Here is a 23,926-nt window from a genome sequence, read left to right on the forward strand (position 1 = left end):
GTCCACCCCTGCCAGCGTGCCGTGCTCCTCCCATTACTCATGCAAGTAAAACATTGCTTTGTCTACATATAAAGCGCTAAAGGACATTCAATCCAAGTAAATTCCAAGGGTATTGAGCATCGCAGTGCAAAGCTATGATGCAAAACGTACGAAAACCGTGTTCAAGACAATCAAGATGGCAGTGGTGCGAAGCGCAGTTGAGAGATTGCTCCCCAGACGGCGACGTGTCGCTTTGGCAACGATGTCTTCACGCTGCTATTTGCCCCTTTTCCTGGGGTTGGCGATTCGCTCAAGGAGAAATGCATACAACGTTCGACAGTGGACGAACTATTTTACGCACGTGCAATCACAGGGGTGGCACCCAATGTATTGCTCCGTAGACGAAAGCGTGCTGGGCGAACGCAATGCATCCTGGACAGCTCCTGGTCGCACGTCATAGCAAACGTCAAGGCACACGTGACCTTAAAGATGGCCGCGTCGGTGATCGGCGGCCGAACCGTGTGTAAACAATGCGGTTGTCGTTTCTGCGTCATGTTTTGGATATCTTTCTTCCGCGGAAATTATTTTTATCCGATAATCTCGCAGTAAAATGAGCAGTTTTACACATAAGGCCTCGACTTCCAAAGATGTGATGACGACCAAGTGTTATAGACTCACTGAACCGATGCGAGGTGCTTAAACTGGACTACTGGACTAGAAACGGACTACTACGTTGCAGAAGAAGCACCGCATACTTTACGTTGGCAAAGCACGCTCATCTCTTGGTTTTATGACAAAATAAATATGTCGGAAAGCGGCAAAGCGACACGTAAACAAAGTCACATGACCTCAAAATGATGTTCTCTGTGACGTGCGACCAGGACAAGGTGAGAGTTTTGCAAGAAGCACCCGCTTGAGGTTACAAAGATGGCGGGTTTATGTCACCCCGGTGCGCGCAATGAACGCTGCGGTCAAAGCGAAAGCGATGCATGACGATAGCGATCTCTCGCCGCTGCTCATCGGAGTACTTTGTATAGGCTTGTTGTGAAACCGAAACTCGGGCGCCTCACAATGTGCTGGCGCACGAAAAACGCCACCAGGAATTTTTGAGGTTTCTTTTTAAACCTTCGAGCGTCTTCGATCTGCGTCGACACGCGGGTCTCGCGCATACTTGCAGGTTCCAAGATGCGCAGCGAATACTAACTGCGGTCGGAATTAGGAGAAACGGACAGCTTCGACACAAAAGGAGATGTCCCGCGACGCCCGCTTGAGAAATGATGTCCGGCCACGCCATAAACACCCGTCGACAAAATCTCCCAGCCAGCGTGGAAATGGCTCTTTCGTTTGTCTTCCTTCACTTTTCTTTTGCCGATTCTGTGTCACACCGCTCCTGCGCTTTGCGCTAAGCCTCTAATTTTTCACGAGGACCTCGCGTTGCTGTTCAATTTTGGTGTTGCCATTTTTATTCGTTTGTTTGCTTTCTGCTAGCCGTTGGGCTTTGCACTGTGCATCGATTAGGATGGTTCAATTCGATAGTTAAGGTTCCCACGCTGGTTAGCGCATGTTAAAGCGGTTGAAGCGAACATTTACCACAATAACAGAGACATTTACAATAGACAATGGGGTACCCATGCTCTTATGACCTTTTTAAATACAATCGGCCTCCGATCCTTATTATGAAGGGGCTCATTATCTTATTCCTCACAACAACACCAGCAATGGGGTACAGCCAGTATCGCCTCTGGCTATGAAGCTCCCTATTCATCGTCATAAAATAAAGTAGTAGTTGTTGTACATTACATTTGCACATTTACACTGTCCAATAACCAGTGCTCCGCGAGCACGAAGCGATGAAGATGCCTTCGTCGACCTGGTACACGACAGTGAACGCACCTCCATAAAAATTATGCCACGCAAAATTCCATCTCACAAAACCCTCTTTTGCTATACACTGCAGGGCAACAGGTTCGATCGAAACGAAGGAAAAAAAAAAAGAAAGTGTCCACGAAAGCATTCCAGCAATCCTTGTGTCCTCATCCGTGCAGCGCGCCTTGACGGTCGGCACCGTCGTATAGCGTTTGCGAATAGACGGCAACGTATAGCGTAATAGCTGGAGCGCACGAGCGGCGATGCTCTGTGTGTGGCAGACTGGCGTACAGGCAGGGGGTGAACGACAGACTGCGAACCAGAAAGGTGACACCTGACCATCCCACGTCGTGTTGTGACAGCACGACGCTGTTCCACTCGCTGGGTGACGTCTGACACTCTACGGGGAGTCTGACGCTGCATGGGACGCTCTTTTCAAGAAGGGACGAAAATGCTCACCGCCGCCGCTGTACTCTGCATAGTCCATGCTTGTGCCACGTCGCGCGGCGAGGGGCATCTCGGGGCTGACACGCTAAATTATGAGTTTCTCGGGCGACACGAAGCACCTGGTGTCATATACAGGTTGTTCGAAACGACTGCCGTTTAGGAACGATTTAGGAAAAAGTAAGTAAGTATAAGTAAGTATCTGGAAAAAGATTTAGGAAAAAGGCGCCAAGGGTCACTAGGAATAGACGATTTTGCAAAGATGCGCGCAGCGCAAAGCAGCTTGGGAACTTTGAGCGGCACTGCCCTGTCGTCTGCTTGCGTTATGGTTTACCCCGACTGCGACGCTGCTGCTACGCACACCGGGAATGTTGTTGTTCTTCTTATACCTCCGCATCTAGCTAGCAGTCTCGTAATGTATCTAGGGCGCTATAAGTTCCCATGAGCCCTTGCGTGTCAGAGGCTTGCTTTTGTAGAAAGATCTCTTTCTATATCAGTGTAAGACTTCAGGGGCGGGTGTTGCGCTTCCTGCTGTCCTCTCTCCATCTGTCCACATCTGTACGCCGCTCATAACCGCAGTTGCTTCGCGGCGCTAACACGAAATCAGAAAAGAACCATCTTGTAATGATCTGAATAACTGAGCTACAAAGATTGCGTTATCAAAGGGGGCCGCCCAACGTTTAGGGACCCAGAAATAGAAATAGAAATAGACCCGTAGGAAACGTATATATGTTTCCTATGGGTCTATTTCTATTTCTATATACCAATGTCTTAACGCAGCAACGGACTCAGCATTACGAGAGTATCCGTGTATTCACACGAGCGACATTCCCCAAGAAGCGGAAGATGCGAAAAACGTCATAGCTTTCTGATGTCACGTGAGCGCGAGCGCTCAGCGTCGTGTATTCACGTACACTGCAAACCATGGGGAATATCCTGCGCAACAGTCACAAGATATACCGTAGCAGACGACAAGAAAAGACGCTGACGGTGTCGTCTGCTAAATGCGCAGTACGCCACTCCGGGTATTCCGCACCGTGTGAATGCTCAACACAACTCGATCAGGACGGAACTTCGGCTCTGCAAGAAGTGTTTTCGCTTTTTCTTCCGCTAGAATACTCCGTGAGTACGTCGCTCGTGTTCATACACGGTATATGGCACAAATGCGGGGCAGCTGGTGGACAAACTCCACGACGTGAAAAGCCTGATTCTGGGCAGGGCAGGACGAACGCACGACTCAATTCAAGTCTGGAGTCGTCTGTTCGCCCTCTAGCTGTCACCAGACTCCGGGCCTTTCGCGTTATGCGGCATTATGAAGTCTGGATCTCGTAGTGCATGCATGGAACATTTCTTCCTGGTACTTTGCGACCATGCGTTTTTTTTTTAATGAATTACTCCTTGTCATGTCGAATACGAAGTGTTATGGTTCGACCAGGATGGACGAAAATAGATCTGCAGATCTATTTTCGATCTATCGATCCATGGAACTCGCTCAAATACGCGCAATTATACAAAAGCGATGGGGCACGTGACAAACTGTATTCTTCGGAATACGTTCGAGTCAGTTAAAAACATTGATACGCAAAATAACTTTAAAAAAGGACACAGTCAAGCAATAATTAAGAAAGCACTTACGACATATGAAGAAAGCCGGAGTATGGCGAAGACAAAAAAAAAAAAAAAGAAAACAGACATGACATGACCGTGTCGTGTTTTTCTTTCTTTCTTTCTTCTTCTTCTTAATTTTTTTTTTCGACTTCTTCCATAACTGAGGCTTTCTTCGTCATGGAGTCCATCCACCAGCTCGCCTGCTTATTATCAAGCAGTTGTTGTAGGAAAATTTAATACGACGTGGAACGGTCAGTACAGTCAGCAGTTACATGCGTACAACACAGCTCAGAGCTCAGCCTGCAAAAAGGAACTCAACTCAAGGGAGCCATGCATCTGACATGAGAGGGACACCCGACCACGATTCAGAGAAATATAGAGCGTAGACCATCGCTGGAGGAACTCGGTTTCACTGAGGGACGATAGTTTTGGTTCCGCAAATTCACCAAAATTTGCTTGTTGTAGGGTGCGAGTATTGCGTGCACTGGATAGCGAGGTGTCTATTTCAATTATTGATTACATTCATGCGGTCTGAAACACAAGATTGTTTGTCTGCGATGCTCAGTTGCGTATCGGAGAACATTTCATAAAAAAAATCGGAGGGTGTGCGGGTTCGAATAACATTGCTGACGTCGAACTTCTTCTAACTCTTTTCACGCAGAAAGATAACCGTTCCACGAGGGTTCTTAAATGGTTCAAGAACCTCTCTCTGGACCTTTCCTGTCTTCAAGAACAGTCTCTTATTTATCTATTTGTTGCTAACGTATATGCAAAACAAATAGTGTAAAAATTCACGCGGATCATATAGCACAGAAGAAGAGTGGCTATAGGGCTTCCACATGTCCCGGTCGCGCCCCACTTTTGAAGAACCCTTTAAAGCCAAAAAAAAAAAAAAAAAAACACGGACAAGCTGAGGAACTGAAAAATGGTTATTTTTCTGTGTGTAGGCTATACAGGGTGTCCCAGAAAACGTGTCATTGAATTATAATAAAAAAAACTACACCACCTAGGGTCATGCGGTCAATGGCATTTGTTCTTATTGGGTTTTTGCCACCTCCTCATGTGAATATCGTGTAACGTAAGTTTAATTATGTAAATTTTTGCGAGCTTAAGTCGGAAATTTGCCTAGTAAAGGTCACTTTTTTACCCCACCAATGTGAAGAGCGTATCTAATTTTGTCAAATTAATGATAATTGACAGGGATATTCAGGAGCTATCCCATCGGAAAAAATTATATTAATTATAATTTATTATAATTTAATGACACGTTTTCTGGGACACCCTGTATATGTTCGCCTTCGAGTATGACAATAAAGAAACAAAATCAAAGATTGAACTGCAAGAAATCGCTTATCTCCGTTACTGGTATCCAGGACGACCTTTAACTTATATACCGGAAGCATTTTGTTGACCATCGTTACGCCATTTCTCTCCTTATGTCCGCTGAAGAGCGAGATCATGAGACGCTGTGCGTCCGTTGGTTCCTTTTGCAACTCCCTCGCAAAATACACACCAGGTCATGGGTCAGATACGAGACGCGGAAACAAGACGTTTGTGGGATACTTTTGGAAGACGTACAAAATAGAAGACGTGTGGGAAGCAGAGGAGGTCGGGTGTCAGGTGGCCGAGCGGGACTGCTGCTGGCCATCGATCACGGCGACGTCCGTGGTCATGTGTCCCACAAGGGCGAGCCACTCATGATCCACCACTGATAGAGTTTGATGGATAGGATGGTGGAGCACTTGTTCCGAGGGGACCCTGATAGCTACGCTTGGTCGAAGCGCTCCTTGCCTGTGCTTCGACTATAAGCCGCAAACAGACATTTTTTTTCTGTCAGAACTGCGCGGAAGTCCACAATGTCGGAGACACCGTGTTTGCCGTTAGCATTTCGTTTTATGTGATGACTATTCTATGAGGTGTTAAGCTGCGTTCCGTACCCAACTGCCTGTGCGCGGGCTGGTATGAATGATGTCAAAATGTATGGAATGTATAGACACATATATTATGGGTAAGGGGGCACATCATCTATTGCTTAATCAAGCATGTCTGCTAGCTGTCGCTACCCAAGCGGCACAACATATATCGTCCCAATATTGTGGCAGGATATTGGCAATGCTATAGACCAATGTTGATGCAGTATTGACGGCATTCAGCCAATACTGGGCCAAGACGTTGTGCTGCTTGTATAGATAGGCCACTACTGAATGATGAGCACAGCGCTAGTGTACCAATTACTGTTCATATAGTCTATTGTGAATGCGTTTTAGCAGGCGTTTAATACATCGTTGGCAGGTCATGAGGACATAGCTGATAATATTTGAAACATGTAATAGTTTCAATGATGAAAGTTGGTGAGTTTCTTCGATATGTTACACTTGTTAGCGACCAGCGGCAAGGACACATGGTAGGTGACTCAAGAATCTAAGTGCCGGCTGCGCTGTACGAGGTCCTTTTCCTGGGTTTTCCGGAAGACTTTCCAGGCTGTGCGGTTCCCCCTGAAGTCGGTTCAAGGCGCATACTGACCCTCCTATCCCTTTTTACTGTCCTGGTGAAAAGACTCTCTGTTGTCGGCCTCACACGTCACGACACGACTGACGCCCTGAGGAATGTGCGTCCTATAGACCGACTTCTAAGGGAACTGTGCCGGCGCATATGGTCTGGTGCCTATACTTCGAGGTCAAGTTCCCTCTTCGCCAAGTCCTTGAGGCAAAGTCGCAGGGATAGTTCTGCAACGTGCATTCATTGTTCAAACGGTCAGGGGAAGATTTCAATTTAGCCTTTTTAAGAACATTACCCCGTTTTGTGCACTGTTTCTCTCTTGGGACCGCATTTACGATTTGATAACAGCTCTTCAAACCACCTTCTTGGCGCTTTGTTCGTGCCGCGAATATCAGCGTCCACACAGAACGAAACGGTACTTGTAAAAAAAAGGTTCTTCGATTGATGTACCGGTTCGCGAATTATTTATCCCGGGGATTTAACTGAGACACGCCCTGTATACTGTGCCATCGATACTGAACCGCATAAAGCAACTCCCTGCAACGACTCCTTTCCGCATATAGGGCCTACAAGCAGGTCCTTGGACCATGCATTGTCTTTTACGCGAGGCCTAACAAGAACCTGTCTCTATACGTAAATATTGAATCCCTAGTAGATGCACGTGCGTAGGAGCAGCGGGATGTCCACTGACCCCCGACCGCCACACGCATTACGACGCAGTCATGAATAATGCATTGCACCCTTTAAAGTCGTTGCTGGACAAAAAGCGTAAAAACGCGGGGCGGCGGACTTGACGTGGAGACCGTGCTTCCTGCTGGGTGTCGCTTTCCGTCATCCGTGGACGAAGCAGCGCTTTTTGCGTCAAGTGTCGTGCGTCTTAGCCGTTAATGCGCCACTCATGTTCTGACAGGAGTCCGGGAGGTCCTTGGCTGGTGTCACATATGCGTGCATATGCTGTGAAAAGAAAAGCACCAAGGAAGACCGAAAGAGGTCTCTGCGGCGTGTCACTGTGGGCGGCACGAATAGTATTCTACGCGTTCTGCGAGCAGAAAATCGGTGACTCTCCGGTAGATACCTCGTCTTTGGGCGTGAGCAGGGACAGGTAATCATGTTGATTCGCGGCCTTTTTATTGTCGCGTTTCGCGTGTCACTTCACGTGTGTCACAAAAGTTTCGTCTTATATAGACGAAACTTTTCGAAATAACCTTCCGAATAATCATATATCCGAATTGACACAAAAAGGCGTATCCCCTCTCTCTCAAAATCAGAAGCGATATCCCTATAATTCGTACTGGTTGCCGCAGAGCATGCTATGCTGTGAAGTTCAATTTTTAGAGTGTACACTCTTAAAAATGAACTTCACCGCATAGCACAGTCCTACACTCTTAAAAATGAACTTCACCACATAGCGTGCTCCTAGCCAACCATCACCCCGAATGACAACGTTCTCGCCCTAGATTTGTTGAAAACGGGAGGAGGAGCCTATTTTGTGCCATTATGCACGGCACAAAATAGGTTCCTCCTCCCGTTTTCAACAAATCAGGGGCGAGAACGTTGTCATTCGGGGTGATGGTTGGCTAGGAGCGTGCTATGTGGTGAAGTTCATTTCTAAGAGTGTAGCAAACCGTCCTCTCGAATGATATACCGTTATCTGCCCTGATTTGCTGCAAACGGGAGGCGTATGCCTTTATTGTGACACTTATGCTGTTCATAACTGTCACAAAAAAGGCGTACTCCTCCAGTTTTCACCAAATCAGGGCAGATAACGATATCATTCGAGAGGATGGAAGGCTACACTCTAAAAACTGAACTTCACCGCATAGCACGCTCTGCGCCAACCATTGCCACGAATGATAGGGTTATCGCTTCTGATTCGAAGAGAGAGGGGGGGCGTACGCCTTTTTGTGTCAATTTGGATACATGATAATTGAAGTTCAGTTTTTAGAGTGTAGGAGCGTGCTATGCAGGGAAATTGATTTCTAAGAGTGTAGGCTGCGGTATCACACCCCGGATACTGATGATGATTGCGCAAAAAGGGGGCGTACACCCTGCGTTTTCTACAAGTCGGGTATGATAACTCGGAATCGTCCTGTGCAATGACAAGCCTTCACCGCATAAAATGCTGAAGGCCAACCATACCGCAGAATGACACCGTTATATCACTCCTCATTGGGGCACTCTAAAAACTTCACCGCATAGCGCGCTGTGCGCCAACCATTGTCAAGAACGATAAGGCTATCGTTTCTAATTCGAAGAGAGACGGGGGCGTGCGCCTTTTTTGTGACACTTTCATATATCCTAATTGCCACAAAAAGACGTACGCCCCCGAAGTTCTGTTTTTAGAGTGTGGAAAACGCGTGGCGCACGCCTTTTTTGTGACAATTGTCGTTACCGCCACAAAAAGGTGTACTCCCCAGCCCCTCCTGAAATCAAAAGTGATAGCGATACCGTTACCATATTATGTGCAGAAGTCGGCATTCAGTACATTGGTGCATTTTCTTGGTTGGAGGCGATTGATTGCCTATTCCTCATTTAGCTTTCACTGCCTTTATAATTCGTTTTATTTAACGACTTCTTTCGCATTAAACAAACCCGCGTTGCACCCAACGTTATGCCTTCAAGTTACAGGGTGGGTAACTACTTTCTGATTGAACCGTTAGTTCATACAAAATAAGCAGATTAGCCGCTAGCGTCTACGTGTCTTGTGTGACGTCACTCATATAAACGGATGCCGTCAGCGCTCATGACATGCGGGGGTCTATGCGGACCCATAAAAACTATACAGGGTGTTTCAGTTAAATCCCCGGGCTAAATAATTCGCGAACGGGTGCACCAATCCACGAGCTTTCTTTTTTACAAGTATCTGTCCGATACCACGTACAAGCTGCATACCGTGTGAATGAGTGGGAGGCGCTCATTATTAAAATAAAAATGCAAATGAGTTTCGTAAAAAAGCGTAACTTCTAAAGCAGGGCACTGTCGGCATTAAAATGGGTACTACCCCTTTTGGGACCTTCAGTGGACACCTTTTAGAGAAAAATCTGCCACCGAAGCGGGTCATTTGTTGCAGTAATTAATTGGTTTCGGTTTACGTATTTTTTTTTGCGGCTGGTCGCGGCGAAGCGCAAAAGGGCGTATTTCATTGGTGTAATTCATTGGTGTAATTCATTGGTGTAAGGACGTAATTCATTGATGGATAAGGGAGTGAAAGAGCGTCCTTTTGCGCTTCGCAGCGACAAGCCGCGACAAAAATACGTAAACCGAAACTAATTAATTACTGCAACAAATGACCCGCTTCGGTGGCAGATTTTTCTCTAAAAGGTGTCCACTGAAGGTCCCAAAAGGGGTAGTACCCATTTTAATGCCGACAGCGCCCTGCTTTAGAAGTTACGCTTTTTTACTTAACTCATTTGCATTTGTATTTTAATAATGAGCGCCTCCCACTAATTCACACGGTGTGCAGCTTGTAGGTGGTATCGGACAGATACTTGTAAAAAAAGAAAGCTCGTGGATTGGTGCACCCGTTCGCGAATTATTTAGCCCGGGGATTTAACTGAAACACCCGGTATATGCACGTCGACAACCCTCTTATGACAGATATTGAGTACATCACACGATGAAGACCGATCACTGCGCAACACGGTAACGTTAGCGCTGATTATTTCTGGAAAGTACAGGACGGCGTATACGTCTTTTTGGTCACGACTAACACATAACTGCTGGCGCGTGGGTGTCTCGGAAAGGCCTACATCTTTCGTTTGCAACAAATCAGGAGAGATTAATCGATTACTTGATCGAAAAAGGAAAATCATGGAAGTGAACGATGTCATTTTGGGGTGATTAGATATGGTGTTATGCGCGGCGAAGTCCTCTTTTAAGAGAGCACACTCTTAAAAATGAACTTCACCGCATAGCACGCTCCAAGCCAACCATCATCTCGAATGATATCGTTATCTGCCCTGATTTGTTGAAAACGGGAGGCGTACGCCTTTTTTGTGACACTTATGCTGTTCATAATTGTCACAGAAAAGGCGTACGCCCCCCGTTTTCAACAAATCAGGACAGATAACGATATCATTCCAGATGGTGGTTGGATAGGAGCGTGCTATGCGGTGAAGTTCATTTTTAAGAGGACATATCACATACGTCTCAACTCAAAAATGAACTTTTTTCTGCGATAGATGGCGCCACAAGTCGGAGGAGTGAGGAGGGCCCTCACTCCTCCGACTTTGTAAGAAGTCCATCGCGTCTCTGATTGGAGGACACGACAAGCCCACGTGACAGGCGGAGACCTATGAGCTGGGTTGTGTTTCCTTTATTTTTAGATTTTCTCCTTTCCCCGATTTGCTTTTGCGCGGTGGATTTCGTTGTCTCGCGTTTGCTGTTTACGTTTTACTGGCATTTCTCGAACATGCCGTGTGACTGTCGCGTACCGCCGTTACTGCCGTTACCACCTCGCTTTCTCGTGGATGAAGATTGCTCTGATCGGTAGCAGCGGGCTAAAGCTTTTCACCCGATACGCAGAGACTGTCCGTGGAGGTGTCTATTCGTGATATAGTAATCGTAGTTTTCAGTTTTCGTGGTGTCACAGGATCACGTGTCCCTGAGAGTATCGGGGGACTCCAGTTGAGCTGAATAGCGATTTTTGTCAGAGGCAGCAGTATCCAGAAAGGACGCGGGGTTGTCGACGGTCATATGACACTGCAACATCCCGTTGCAAAACATCCCTGCTTTTCTTGCCAGTGACACTTACGCTGTTGAACCATGACGTTCGTTGCTGTCGATTGGTGTCGTGAAAGCGCTCCCATTATTTCATAGTAGAACTCAAGGCCGGTGCGCTCGCACAGGACTGCTAGCAAATTTCGATAGGGTTTCGCACTCCCCTTTAGAGCATTGCGCGGGCCTTGTCGGGCCGGGCTTTACGTTTTTCGCACGTGCCCGTGCCAGGTTCGGATTCGACAACACATGGTGCGGCATGTACGTCAACAGACTTCATGAGACTCGACAGCTGAATGTTTGTGTCGGGTCTCGGTTCTTCTTCTACATAGGGGTTAGGAGATGTCAGCCAGATGGCTACGGCTTGCTACTCAAAATTCCACACACATGCACTCACACACGTTGGGGCCCACAGGCGTGGTGGGCGCGTTTGAACAGCAGAAGGAGCGTCCTTCAACAAAGCCAGAGAGGAGCAACCGCGTACACACGACACCGCTCTCTCCGTGAAGCAGAGTGAGACGCTGATCAAGAGGAAAGCCGAAGTGCGGAGTTTTCAGGCGTAGTGCAGGCAGGGTTCTGCACGACACGCTCTATCCTGCGGTGCGGATCCCGGTTTGGAGTTTCCCGCGGGTAGCGGGTCGGTTGCGGGTGATATTATTGACACCCGCGCGGGTAGCGAGACTGTTGCGGGCAGCGTTTTTGGCACAAGCACTGCTGGCGGGTCGGCCACGAACAAGCAACGGCTACAGCAACAACAACGAAGAGAAAAGATCATACCAAATAATAAGTAAACAAAGGCGCCGCAGCCCCTGCTGGTCGGGTCCGGTTGGGTGTGGATTTCATTTTCTGGTAGAGCGCGGGTGGCGGGTCTTGTCAGAGGATTTAGGGGTCGGGTATGGATTTCACCCTCAAATAATGGGTTGCACGTCATACGGTCCAAGTGCCCATTTCGTCGAACTACCAAGTGTCCGTCTGGCTTACGCGAACATTTGGGAAAACAAAATGCGTGATAGCGCTTTTCTATAGAAACGGCTGTCTTGTCCCCCGTCCCGAGTTTCTTCAGCTATCAAACAAACCAAACAGTGCACGTATGCACAGGTCATGCGCATTTCGGCACTGTAGTTGCCTCTTGAGAAGGGGTAGAGCACTGCATGGGCCGGATTTTTAGGCCCGTGCCCTGCCCATACACCAATATTTCTATACTGAGGCCCTATCCAAACCCACCTCTGCTCTAAGTGTTCCCCAGGCTCGCAGCGGGCCCGATGGCCAGTCCCATTTGTCCATTCCAATTTTCTTTCTGTGTTCTCGGGAAGGATAGCTCCATAACATACCCGAAAATCGTGCCAAAATTTTGGCGGCGATTTTGAGTAAATGGCCGCCGGATTTGGCCAATTTCGTGATACAGTGTGCGTGCAGACGGCAGGTATCGATTTGTTACTTCCTTCACTGTATTGTTGTTACTTTTTTATGGGGTTTAATGCTAGCCGGGCCTTCCTCAACCACGATAAAAATTTCATAATTCCAAGATAAAGCAACCTGTCTTCCAGTCTGTTCAGGCTGACGTGTTGAATTGTTTGTCTGAATATTCGATATTTCGGACGCGACTGTTTATCATAGTGTAGTTTGCATCAATTGCGGACTATCCGATTCAAAAATAAAAGAAAGTGTTTATTTCCGCGGCAATCGAACTATGATTTCATTTTCACCGTCAGAGATCGCAGGCGAATTTCCATCCTTTCCGCGGTGCATATACAGTTCATAAAAGGAAGCTTTTGACCGCTCGATAAATAATTTGTTGTTTTTAGTGTTTAAACATATGATCGTCCCACTACAGCGAAGGATTCTTAGGAATACATGCAGAATGCTCATGACAAATAAATCCGGGTTTGGGTAGCGTGCCGCGAAATCTTGTGGCAAACGTCCCCACCCTCACGGTCATCCCACTATATTTGGTTTTGCTGGTCCATAAGGCCCTAAACCAATGTGCAAAACACCACAAACGCATTTGATTTTATTTATATTTTTGCATGCGATGGGTTTGTTGTGTGGGCCCCGTCACATAACATCCGCGTCTGCACGAGCGGGCTGCCAAAGGCTTGGTGGTCGCGTCGACCTCAGCGAGCAGACGACCAGACAGCTGTGGAGAGGAGGACTACGCAACGGCGCCAACTGCGTCTCGCGCACGCCACAGACGCACGCATGGTTCTCCCTTGCAGCTTCTTCGGAGATCAACTGACTTTGCAGTTCGCCGCACAACGCATTGTGATCCCAGAGAAACGTAAACGATGAAAGGCGCGTTGGTTGGCAGTAGCCAGCTGAAGTTTATGACGCGCGACAGGCTGTTCGTAGACTCTGACGTGGAAATCGTCACTTTTAGCTATCCCGGAGCTACAGCGGCCCGTCTGAGAGAAAAAATCCATCGACTGCACCTAGCAGTAGACTGGATCGTCATGTATATCGGTGGCAACGATATCCAGGATGGGAAGAGTGCCGCAGCTGTTTTGCGGGAAGTCTCAGTAAGTACAGATTGCAACGATTTCAATCTCTGTGCTGCTAAAACCCATTTCCTCTGACACGCCAGGGAAGATTCATTTCCATGAATGGTCTTCTTTCACAGGATACCGTTGAGGTGGCGAAAGGCTACGCGGAGCATATATTCCTGTATAAGCTGATGCCACAGACAAGGCGGCCTGAACTTTCTGGCACAATTCAGGGATATAACGCGATGCTGCGCACGATTCCAGCTGTCCGTGCCGGTGACGCTACGGTGTTGAGCATTGACGTGAGTAGTCGCTTCTCGAACGCTAACTCTGGAACTTCCTGGTGGTCATGGCAGGTATTTTATAATGCTCGTTAATTTTGGAAAAACAGTGCGACAAAAAGTAACTGGGGCTACCTTTGTGGTGCTTGAATTACAAACAGTTGATGGTCTTGATGCGGTACCTGTTTGTAATTCAAGTATCACAAAGCTAGTTTCCAGTTGCTTTTTATCGCGCAATTTTTCCGAAAATAAAATGCGTACGAAGTACTGGCACATGCCTACCAGGAATTCCGGTTTACTTGTATTGCTGTCTTTGTGAAGTGCTGTTTGCAAAAACATTCCGTATATATGTTCAAATATCTTTTCCAGCACAAGGTCTTTACCAGGAACAAGGAGGTGAAAGAGGGGATGCTTTCACGGGATGGCTATCACATTTCGACGGGACGGGGGTTATCGTGCCTAGCAGGCATCCTCCGCACAGCCCTCGTGAAACGCTACGGACCATGGCTGAAAGCACCGGGTCCGCGTCGTGGCATCGTACTCAAGCCAATGGAGTCGTGTGAAGAGTGTCGTGCTAAGGGACACCCCACGAGTGCATGCAGGCCTGTGCGCTCACCGTGGTGAACGCTCACCATTTTAGCCGCCATGTCATGACGACACAGAACGATGTTACCACTGTTACCTGCTGTATTATAACAACCACGTCATCTGATCCCCAATCCTATGCTCACTTCTGTCAGCAGCAGCAACGTAGTCAAAGCTTTTTCTAACCTGTTCCTCCTGCCATCGCATACTTTGTCCCATGATTAGTGTACAAATGGCCCACATCATACACAAGACCTGCCCGATAAAATTTTGTAAACAACTATCATCATTCCGATGGAAATTTTGTAATGGCTTCATGCCGTCTGCCAGCTTCCGGCTGGGCTGTCTGCTCGTTACCCTAGGCACCCTGAGACCAGTAGTTTCCTTAGAAGTTGGTCCAGGGCACATATGCCCCCCTCCCCGTGATATTTCCTGGAGCAGAAACTCTAAACACAGCGAGGTGGTGCATGATAATGCGTGTGAAATTTGAAATTGAAAGACTACTGCATTGCTTGCCACTATGAGTGCGAGTCACTGATGCCCACTGTAGCCTGAATGAGATGGCTGGGTATTTTCCTACGGGTGCAACTCGTGCAATATATTTTGGTTAATAAAATATATTATGCTTCATAGCAAGCTTTTCAAGAGAAAAAATGTATTTCTCCTCAAATTCGTATTGTGGTCCGTACAGATGTGTTTGCAGTGTTCCCCCGGTCTCAAGTTTTTCTTCAGATGAAATCTGGTCAAGGTGACCAATAGCCATTGTTAGTAACCACTGGTTCACAGATTACTGCAAGCAGAAAATCCTAGACAGCCAGCACCCGAAAGATTAAAAAGAAATCAGTAGCACGTGTTCACTATTGGTAGATTGGAGATATTTTATTGAAGAACGCAGCATGTATACACCGTCACGTTTTCTGCATTACTTATGCGTATCAGCTCATGCTTGTAGCCTCAGAATGTTCATTCGTGGATACAGTATCCAACAGCACATTTCATCATTGGCGATGTGGCATACACACATAATGAAGTACCATACAGTCCGCTGCATGTAGGCGCACTTTGACATGAAGGTCTCGCACATACGGCATCAACATATAGCATCCTGGTGGACAGAGCCAGGTTCATAATATGGGAATAGTAAAAACTTGGAACGTGTTACTCAGCAACGAGTTTCCTTTTTGAGCAATGAAGTAGCAACTGATAGTTGCTTTTGCCATGCTTGTCAGTTGGCAGCTAAAGCCTCAGAGTGTGTGTTTATGGAAAAAAAATGTCCAACAGGGCACCATTCATCATTGGCCACATAATGCTGAACCAGGTACAACACTGGCAAGGGCAGGTGCTTCATAATCAGGGAGAGAGTAGGAAATTTTCAAATGACAGGTAAAGACAGTAACACTTAGGAAGTTTGACCTTTGGGTGTCTGGCCATCATATTTGCAGTAGTACTGGATACCTGAATCTGAAAATACAATTTTCATATGTTGAAATGACACCCAAGTAAAGGCAAGATGGCAAGAGGACGTAACGCAGAGCGACATGTTGGGATGTTGCTCGTGCTCAACAATGCGGGGAACTGGCGACAGTTGGGAGACAGCTCTGCACAATGATACTTACCGACCTTGTCAAAATATCAAAATGGATTCATACTCAGGATGTCGACATCTGAACAGGCTGGTGGAGCTTCAAAAGTGCTAGGAATACCATTCATGTTTCTTTCCACAATTTTCATACACTCAAGCAAAGGTAGAATACCGTGATGGCCTCACACATATAGCATCAACGTGTGGACGTGTTTCAACCATGCCTGGGAAGAACGACGGTTTGGGGACAGCTTTGCTATATCTTCATAAACTCAAGCCAAGGCAGAATACCATGATGGCCTCACACATGTAGCATCAACGTGTGGACGTGTTTCAACCATGCCTGGGAAGAACGACGGTTTGGGGACAGCTTTGCTATATCTTCATACACTCAAGCCAAGGTAGAATACCATGATGGCCTCACACATATAGCATCAACGTGTAGACGTGTTTCAACAATGCCGGGGAAGACGGTTCTACGGTTGGGAGATTGTGCATCATTCTCATACTTAGATCCTCACGTGCTGATGGCTGGATTCAGATTTCACACTCTTACGCCATGTTTAAAATATGACAAGCATCGCACGACTAGTCTGTGGATTTATACATAGAAATATATTAATATAAATATTTAGGAAAATTGAAAAATATGCACAGATATGCACAGTAAAAATGGAAAAAGGTAACTTAAATATGAAACACAAACGTGAAGATATGCAGCCTGAGCCAAAGTCGAAGACATGTATATGGAAAAACATTCAGTAAATTATGAAGCAAAATGGATGAATATGCATTAAAACACTTGGCAAAGGTGGAGCCGCACAAACTAAATGACACGTAAATCCACAGTCTAGCCATAATTACAGAACAGCGGCAGGTGAGTTATCTTTACCAGTCTTCCGTCTCTTTCTGGATGAATCGCCCTGATTGGAAGTTGTTTTGGCGGCATCACAGAGCGAGGCAACCTGATGGTCACTCTTCTTGTTATCTCTGAGCTGCAGCCCACGGGACTGACGAGGGTCAACCAACTCCGGTAGAAGGCTATGCGAGTAGAACAGTTGAAGGTGGCCAATCATTTTGCTCCAGAAGCCATCATTTCTCTCGATCTTCTGGACAAAAATTTCCTCGCCAGAATATACCACAAAAAGACAAAACTGACGTCGAGTGATGTGGAGCTGTCCCTGCACCTGATAGTGGTAGTCATGGTTTTCCTTCAACGAAATATTACCAGAGTTATCAATAGTGCAAAAGGTGATTTTTTTTGCCCGCACTCCCTCCACAGGGGTAAGGGGCCGAGCCGAATAAGGGCACTTCACTTCCACGACAGTGTCATCACCGACAAGCCCATCAGGTGTTGCAGCAAGGTATGCAAACTCCTGATCAACAACAAGGCCGCATGGTGAAACAGTCACCCCTAACTCATCCTGCAGCTTAGCAATTGCAATGGGCTCAGTGTCGCGACCATATCGGAGAGCCTCAGTGTCAAAATGACCATAGAGCAAGGAACGAACAGTACTTGCACTGCTCGTTGCATCTCGCATCTTGCATACCTTGCCAAAATTAGAAGCGGTGAGTCGCTTTCGCCTCTCCTGCATCCACAAAGTTCTCCCTTCTTGACCTCGAGTATCAGCCTCGAGCTGCTCTGCATCTGGTTGGGAGAGCACAAGGGAATCCTTGTACGCCGCAGCAGCTTCAACATAGTCATCGTGGTTCATGTCTGGAGCATCCACTATGGAACCATAGTGGTTGTCGCTGGAAGCACGCTTGCAAGGCGCACCTTCAAGTGAACGCTTACAGCGAGCAGCCCCAGAACTCCGATGCCTTATGCAAGCAGCACGAACAGCTGCTTTACGCTTCAGCATAATTTTTGCATACTTCCCAGGGCTGGTGTTGTACACTGCCTTATGTAGAGCACGATGGTACTGCTTAGAGTTGAAAGACACGACAGCTCCTGAAGCCCGCATTCCGAATGATCCCCTCTGGGAAAAGTTTATTCTTTTACCGCCAGAAAACTTTGCAACGAGAGAATTGAAATGTTCTGCAGCATTATTGTTAACGTCAAGGATCAAGCTGCTACCATTGTTTGCCAAACGACTCATCGCTACAAGGATTTCATTGAAAAGTCCGCATTTCCTGAGCTCTGGGACGTGATTGACTTCCCCTTCTTTTGGACCACTGCAAAAGTAACCCGCACATTTTGCGTGGTCGCCGAACACATGGAGTGGCCCATTACGGATATCAGCCACCAGGTTCCGAATCTGATCTTGTTTGCTGAACTCGGCCTGCTCTTTGCGATAGTGAATAGCCCTAGCAACTCCAACTCTTAGTCGAACAGCATTATCCAGAAGTAGCTTCTTCAACGATGGGGGAATGGGGGTTGTTCTCTTTGCCAAAGCAACATCTCGAAGACGACTTACATAGTTTCGAAGAAGGTGGTTGCGACATTCTACCTTCTGAACTACCTGATGCTGGTACGGTGCAGCTTCAAGAATTGACTTGTATGTGCTCGAATCACCGTCAGCGATCAACTGCAAGTACTTTACCCCGTGCAACTCAATGCTGCGCCTGAAGCCTTCAACGACGATATCCTTCTCCATACTGGTAGAGCTGCTGTCCCAGTTCTTGAAGCACAGATGCTTTTTTTGGCTCGACCCTGCCTTAGAACTTGCGCACAGTGTACAAAATTTGTTCCGGACGCCTAGGAACAGTACTTTCTTTGTGCGGTACCCAACAATTACAGCCTGCAAAAACGAAAAAATGTCAGGATTGTATTCCACAAAACTCTACCCCCAATGACAATGTTTCGAGGAATTATGCATTTGTACGCGTATCATACGAATTAATGCCACAGGATGTATACCACTCTAGAAAGTGTGTTTACCAAAAGACAGCAGTGCCACTAATAGCACCAGAGGGGTCAACTTTTTCCTCCAAATAAATGCTCATAGTGTTCTTTCCACAAATGGTGGGCACAGACTTCCTGTATATCCCGTCTGCCAAGCGGTGTGCAAGATAAATCCTCCTTTTTCGGGCACCTTTATTAAGTGTAGATATAAATTTTTACTTACCAAGCCAGAAAGAGCGTCGTACTTGTTCTTGTATGAACGTTTGCACCAAGCACCATCGGCAACGACCGTAATTATAGGAAAACCGTCAGCATCGACGTCCCCAGCCTCCCTAGCTAACCGAGCTTCCTCAATGCCTGCTTTTCTTATTTCTTCCCAAGCTGTTTCGTCGATTCCTTTAGCAACAATATCCTGATACTTACTGTACGTGCTACCAGCCATGCCGGGTATGTCCAGAGCACCTAGGAGCTCGCGAAGGCCTGAGAAACCAGAACCTATAGACACGATACCGTTCACTGCTGAGGAATTGACGTCCATGCGTTGTTGAACAAGTTGATCAACTGGTGCCTCTGTTGTGACTACATCTTTCCTCAGACACATCCTGCACTTCAAACTGAAAGAGCTACACAGACCTCGCCGATGTTCTGATACAATTTCCATGTCAGCCAGGCCGCAACCAAACGGACTATGTACCGACAAACTTTGCAAAGACGAGAAGAAGTGATCAATCTCCACTATACGCCGACCATTCACACTGCTTGTGCGCTGACTCTGTGTCTGGTGAACATTGCCAGTATCGAAAGATGAAGATCGACTGGGTGTAACAGCGGCAGTGATTGGAACGGGACTTGCTCTGGAACCGGCAAGCTCGTCACAACCTGAACTGCAGGGGACTACATTATCTACCTCAGCTGAATCAGCAAATGACGAATTTGAAGGACGAATTTCGCTTGTGCTCGAAGCGAAACAAGCATTCCGACCGGCATCAGTTACAGTTTGAGGAACAACACTACCACCAAAGGTTGAGCCTACAAGGGTATCTGCGCGATGTGGAGTCGTCGAAGTGCAACGATCACTGGGAACAGCACGGCTGGAGCATCCTGCATTACCAAAATCTCTCAAATCCGCAGGCTCCGTCACATGCCTGCCTCTACCACGTAAATTCGCAAAGTCCTTCTTCTTACGTTTCCGTTGTCCGTAGACGTGACTTCGAGCCATAATGGGTAAATACTATGAACACGCAGAAAACACACAAGGACAGAGAGCAAATGAACAGGACAAGAAAGTGAAAAAAACGCGTAACTTAGCCACGAATTGCTCACTTCAGGACGAACCGCCGAAACCACGGACGCCGATCAGCTGCTGCGCAATACGCGGATGGTTACGAGCGGACTACGTTCGGGCGCTGCGAGCGGACGGCGCCACCTTCCGGAATCAGTGGTAAACGCCTTGGATGCATGCCTGTACTCACTTTTAATTCTTTTTCGGAAAAACAGAATGCTAAAAACACACAAAAAACGCGTCATTTGAATCCTGAAACATGTCCCCGGTTAACCTCAGAAGCGGATTGTTTTTATTTGCTTTCATTTATTTATTTGGATTTTTTGAAGCTGTAGCGACAAAATTCATTTCTTTTTCTTTTTTTTAAAAAAATTACAACGCTAGAGCGATATTTCAGTTCCCAGAGTTAAGATGTCTTGACGTCACCTTTCCGATGAAAGTTTCCGCATTCCGATCTGTCTAGTAGTTCAGCCACAAAACCTATGCAAAGTTCACATAGAAAACAGAGGGGTTCCCACCTTCAGGGGTCCGTAAAAAAAAATTACAACGCTAGAGCGATATTTCAGTTCCCAGAGTTAAGAGATCTTGACGTCACCTTTCCAATGAAGGTTTCCGCAATACGATCTGTCTCGTAGTTCAGCCACAAAACCTATGCAAAGTTCACATAGAAAACAGGGGGTGGTATGTCCTCTTAAGAGTGCAGCTCTGCGAAATTGACAGCTCTCAGTGCAAGATCTGCACATTTATTTTTATTTCCCCCTCTCCCTCACTCCACTCTCTCTCTCTCCCTCTTTCTTTCTTTCTTTCTATTTCTTTTTTTTTTTTTTTGTTCTACGTGGATACCACACCCTCTTTCGTTTTTCAATCTCCGATGTATGTAGCCACAAAAAAGGGAAGGGATATAGAACGGAAATTCTTATACAATATAATGAGATGACGACCACGTCGGGCTTTTTAAAAAAGAAAGACGCGCACACATAATGAAAAAAAAAAAGGATAGCGGAATATCAATAAAGAGATAAAAAGAAAATCAGCCGCAGGAAAGTTTCGATCGACTAAGCAAGGATCTCTCGCAACAAGATTTTCAAAATGGGCTTTCTACGAGAACCAGTGGGACTTATTCCCTCCTTTGAAACTCGTCGTGCTGAGTAATTGGATCGGAGGCTTTGCCGAAGAGCTGAAACACGCCACGATACATTGGTATAGTATAGACGGTTAAATGTTACAACCCGCATACGTATAAAAACGGACGGGGTAAACGTGTAGTTCCAGTGTTATCGGGCTTGCACTCTTAAAAATGAACTTCACCGCATGGCACGCTCCTGGCCAACCATAATCTCGAATGATATCGTTATCTGCCCCGATTTGTTGAAAACGGGAGGCGTACGCCATTTTTGTGACAATTATGAACAGCATAAGTGTCACAAAAAAGGCGTACGCCTCCTGTTTTCAACAAATCAGGGCAGATAACGATGATCATTCCAGATTATGTTTGGCTAGGAGCCTGCTATGCGGTGAAGTTCATTTTTAAGAGTGTGGTTATGCTTGCCAATGACTATGTGCACAAACGCATGTACGCTTCGCATAGTTTACATTCAAATAATCCAAAACGTGGAAATATGAACCAGTCGAAAAATACAAATACCGGCCCTCGTTAATCCATTACGCCACGACGACGACAAGCTAGGATTTTCATCTCGGGAGGTGTTGGTGTCCCAACACTCTAAAAAGTGAACTTCACCGCATACACTCTTAAAAATGAACTTCACCGCATAGCACGCTCCTAGCCAACCATCATTTCGAATGATATCGTTATCAGCTCTGATTTCTTGAAAACGGGAGGCGTACGCCTTTTTTGTGACACTTATGCTGTTCGTAATTGTCACAAAAAAGGCGTACGCCTCCCGTTTTCTGCAAATCAGAACAAGTAACGATATCATTCGAGATGATGGTTGGCTAGGAGCGTGCTATGCGGTGAAGTTCATTTTTAAGATTGTAGGACGCTCCATGCCAACCATTGCCACGAATGATAGGGTTATCGCTTCTGATTCGAAGAGAAAGGGGGGCGTATGCCTTTTTTGTGTCAATTTGGATACGTGATAATTGACACAAAAAGACGTACGCCTCTCCCTCTCCCCGACTAAAAAGCGATAACGTGGCAATGGTTGGCGCAGAACGTGCTATGCGGTGAAGTTCCGTTTTTAGACTGTAATTGGAGTTGACACCCATAGTTACAGGTTTTCTGGCTTTTTTTAAATGTTTCTGGCAGACATTTTTGGGTGCTGCAAGATTTTTTTTCTTTGGGGGGGGGGGGGGTTTAGGGGACGTAGGGGTGCTAAAAGGCCTTTCAAGTACAAATACGAGAACATCTTCAGAGAGTGGCTTATCGACAACTTGCCAAGCGGCCTCATTGAACGAGGGGTTGAGTATGGCAGTCATCGAAAAAGCCCTCCTTTTTTTTTTGGAATAGCAAGCTAACCATTCCTTTCTTTTTTTCTTAATAAACATACTCCCCCCCCAGACAGCGGCGGTCATATGAACCATGCATTTCTCGATTACCGCGGTCGAGCGCCTTGACCAACTCGACTTTTTTTGTTTTCGGAATTTTCCCACTTTAGTGCCCCGTTAAACGGCACAACATCAACGATTATGAAGCGATAAATGCCGAGTAGAACAACAACAACAACACATAAATAACGGAGAAGTGACGATTACATGGGATATTTCCCCGTGGTAGCCACAGGACACTCCACCCCACTTCACAGAGATTAATACGAGAGGATGAATTAACGGCGAGCAGAGTAAATTCACGACAAGTATAGGAAAGAACACGTGTACGCGTTTGTGTATTACACCGAATAAATAGGAACCTCTCGCCCTGTGATAGTCAAACAGGGAGGCAAAGTAAATACGACGCTAGCGCTCCTTTTTTCCTGTTCCCCAACCACCCGCACACCATTACCAATGCCCGGTTCCTGACTCCCATCCTGCGGACATGCACTCGACCCCCGGCACATAAAGGCGACAACCCCGAAGGGAGAAAAAGGGGAGGCCGTCCTTTGTAGTCGTTGCTGGTACGCATTCATCACGCCTTGCCACGAGAAGCAGACGACATCTGCACACAGAGACACGCGGTTGCCAACCGAATACCGCAGAACACATGTAAAAAGGCTCGCATATTGTACCGGTCCTTCCATTCATCTTGCCAGCGACACCCTAGTGCTTGGGGACGTCCCTTTGGCGAGTTGTCGAACGCTCTTACCGATAAGGCGTATAGCTGGGTTGCCTGAGCTTCGAGTTGATACGTCAAGTGAAACGAAGAACGCGATGTTATCGGCGATGCGAGTTGACTTCTTTTGGGTCGCGTGCGGAGAACCTGCGTGGTTCTCAGATTAAGGTGTGTGTTCGCCGTGCAGATGAAAGTTCTAGATAAGGGAGTTTTCTGTACAAAGACGTCGGACGCTGAAAAGAGTTTGTTTGTATAGATGTAGAAGTTTAAAACCCTGACTTCTTTTCCCTGCGTGGTATGGTGTTGGTGTTGGTGGGTCAGGGGTGAGGTTGAGGGTTAATCTGTCATGTCTGTTAAATGAGAAGTCTCTGTCGTCTTCCGTTGTGTCAGGAGACAACGACAGCAACGCAGCTGCAGTATTCGGGAGTTTACAGCAACGGAAGGCACGCCAAGAGGAGATCAGTAAAACAAATGTACTATGTGTACAATAAATGCGTAGTAAATACGTAGTGCGTGGCAGAATGCAATGT

At 46.7% G+C, this 23,926-nt stretch overlaps 2 protein-coding genes across 2 annotated transcripts in view; both read right to left on the reverse strand.

The window, feature by feature from the left end:
• The window catches only part of LOC135368174 (LIM/homeobox protein Awh-like), an 81,494-nt gene that overhangs the window by 38,517 nt on the left and 19,051 nt on the right, over positions 1-23,926 (reverse strand). The gene's annotated exons all lie outside the window — the stretch shown is intronic.
• On the reverse strand, positions 15,169-20,235 carry LOC135368172 (uncharacterized). Its single transcript, XM_064601296.1, has 2 exons — positions 19,109-20,235; positions 15,169-18,781 (listed from the first exon to the last, which is right to left on the reverse strand). Exons 1-2 carry the CDS (start codon positions 20,102-20,104, stop codon positions 16,901-16,903), a joined length of 2,877 nt encoding a protein of 958 aa, XP_064457366.1. The 5' UTR covers positions 20,105-20,235; the 3' UTR covers positions 15,169-16,900.

The sequence above is a fragment of the Ornithodoros turicata genome, chromosome 9 (genome assembly GCF_037126465.1).
Source record: "Ornithodoros turicata isolate Travis chromosome 9, ASM3712646v1, whole genome shotgun sequence".
Taxonomy (NCBI): Eukaryota; Metazoa; Arthropoda; class Arachnida; order Ixodida; family Argasidae; genus Ornithodoros; species Ornithodoros turicata.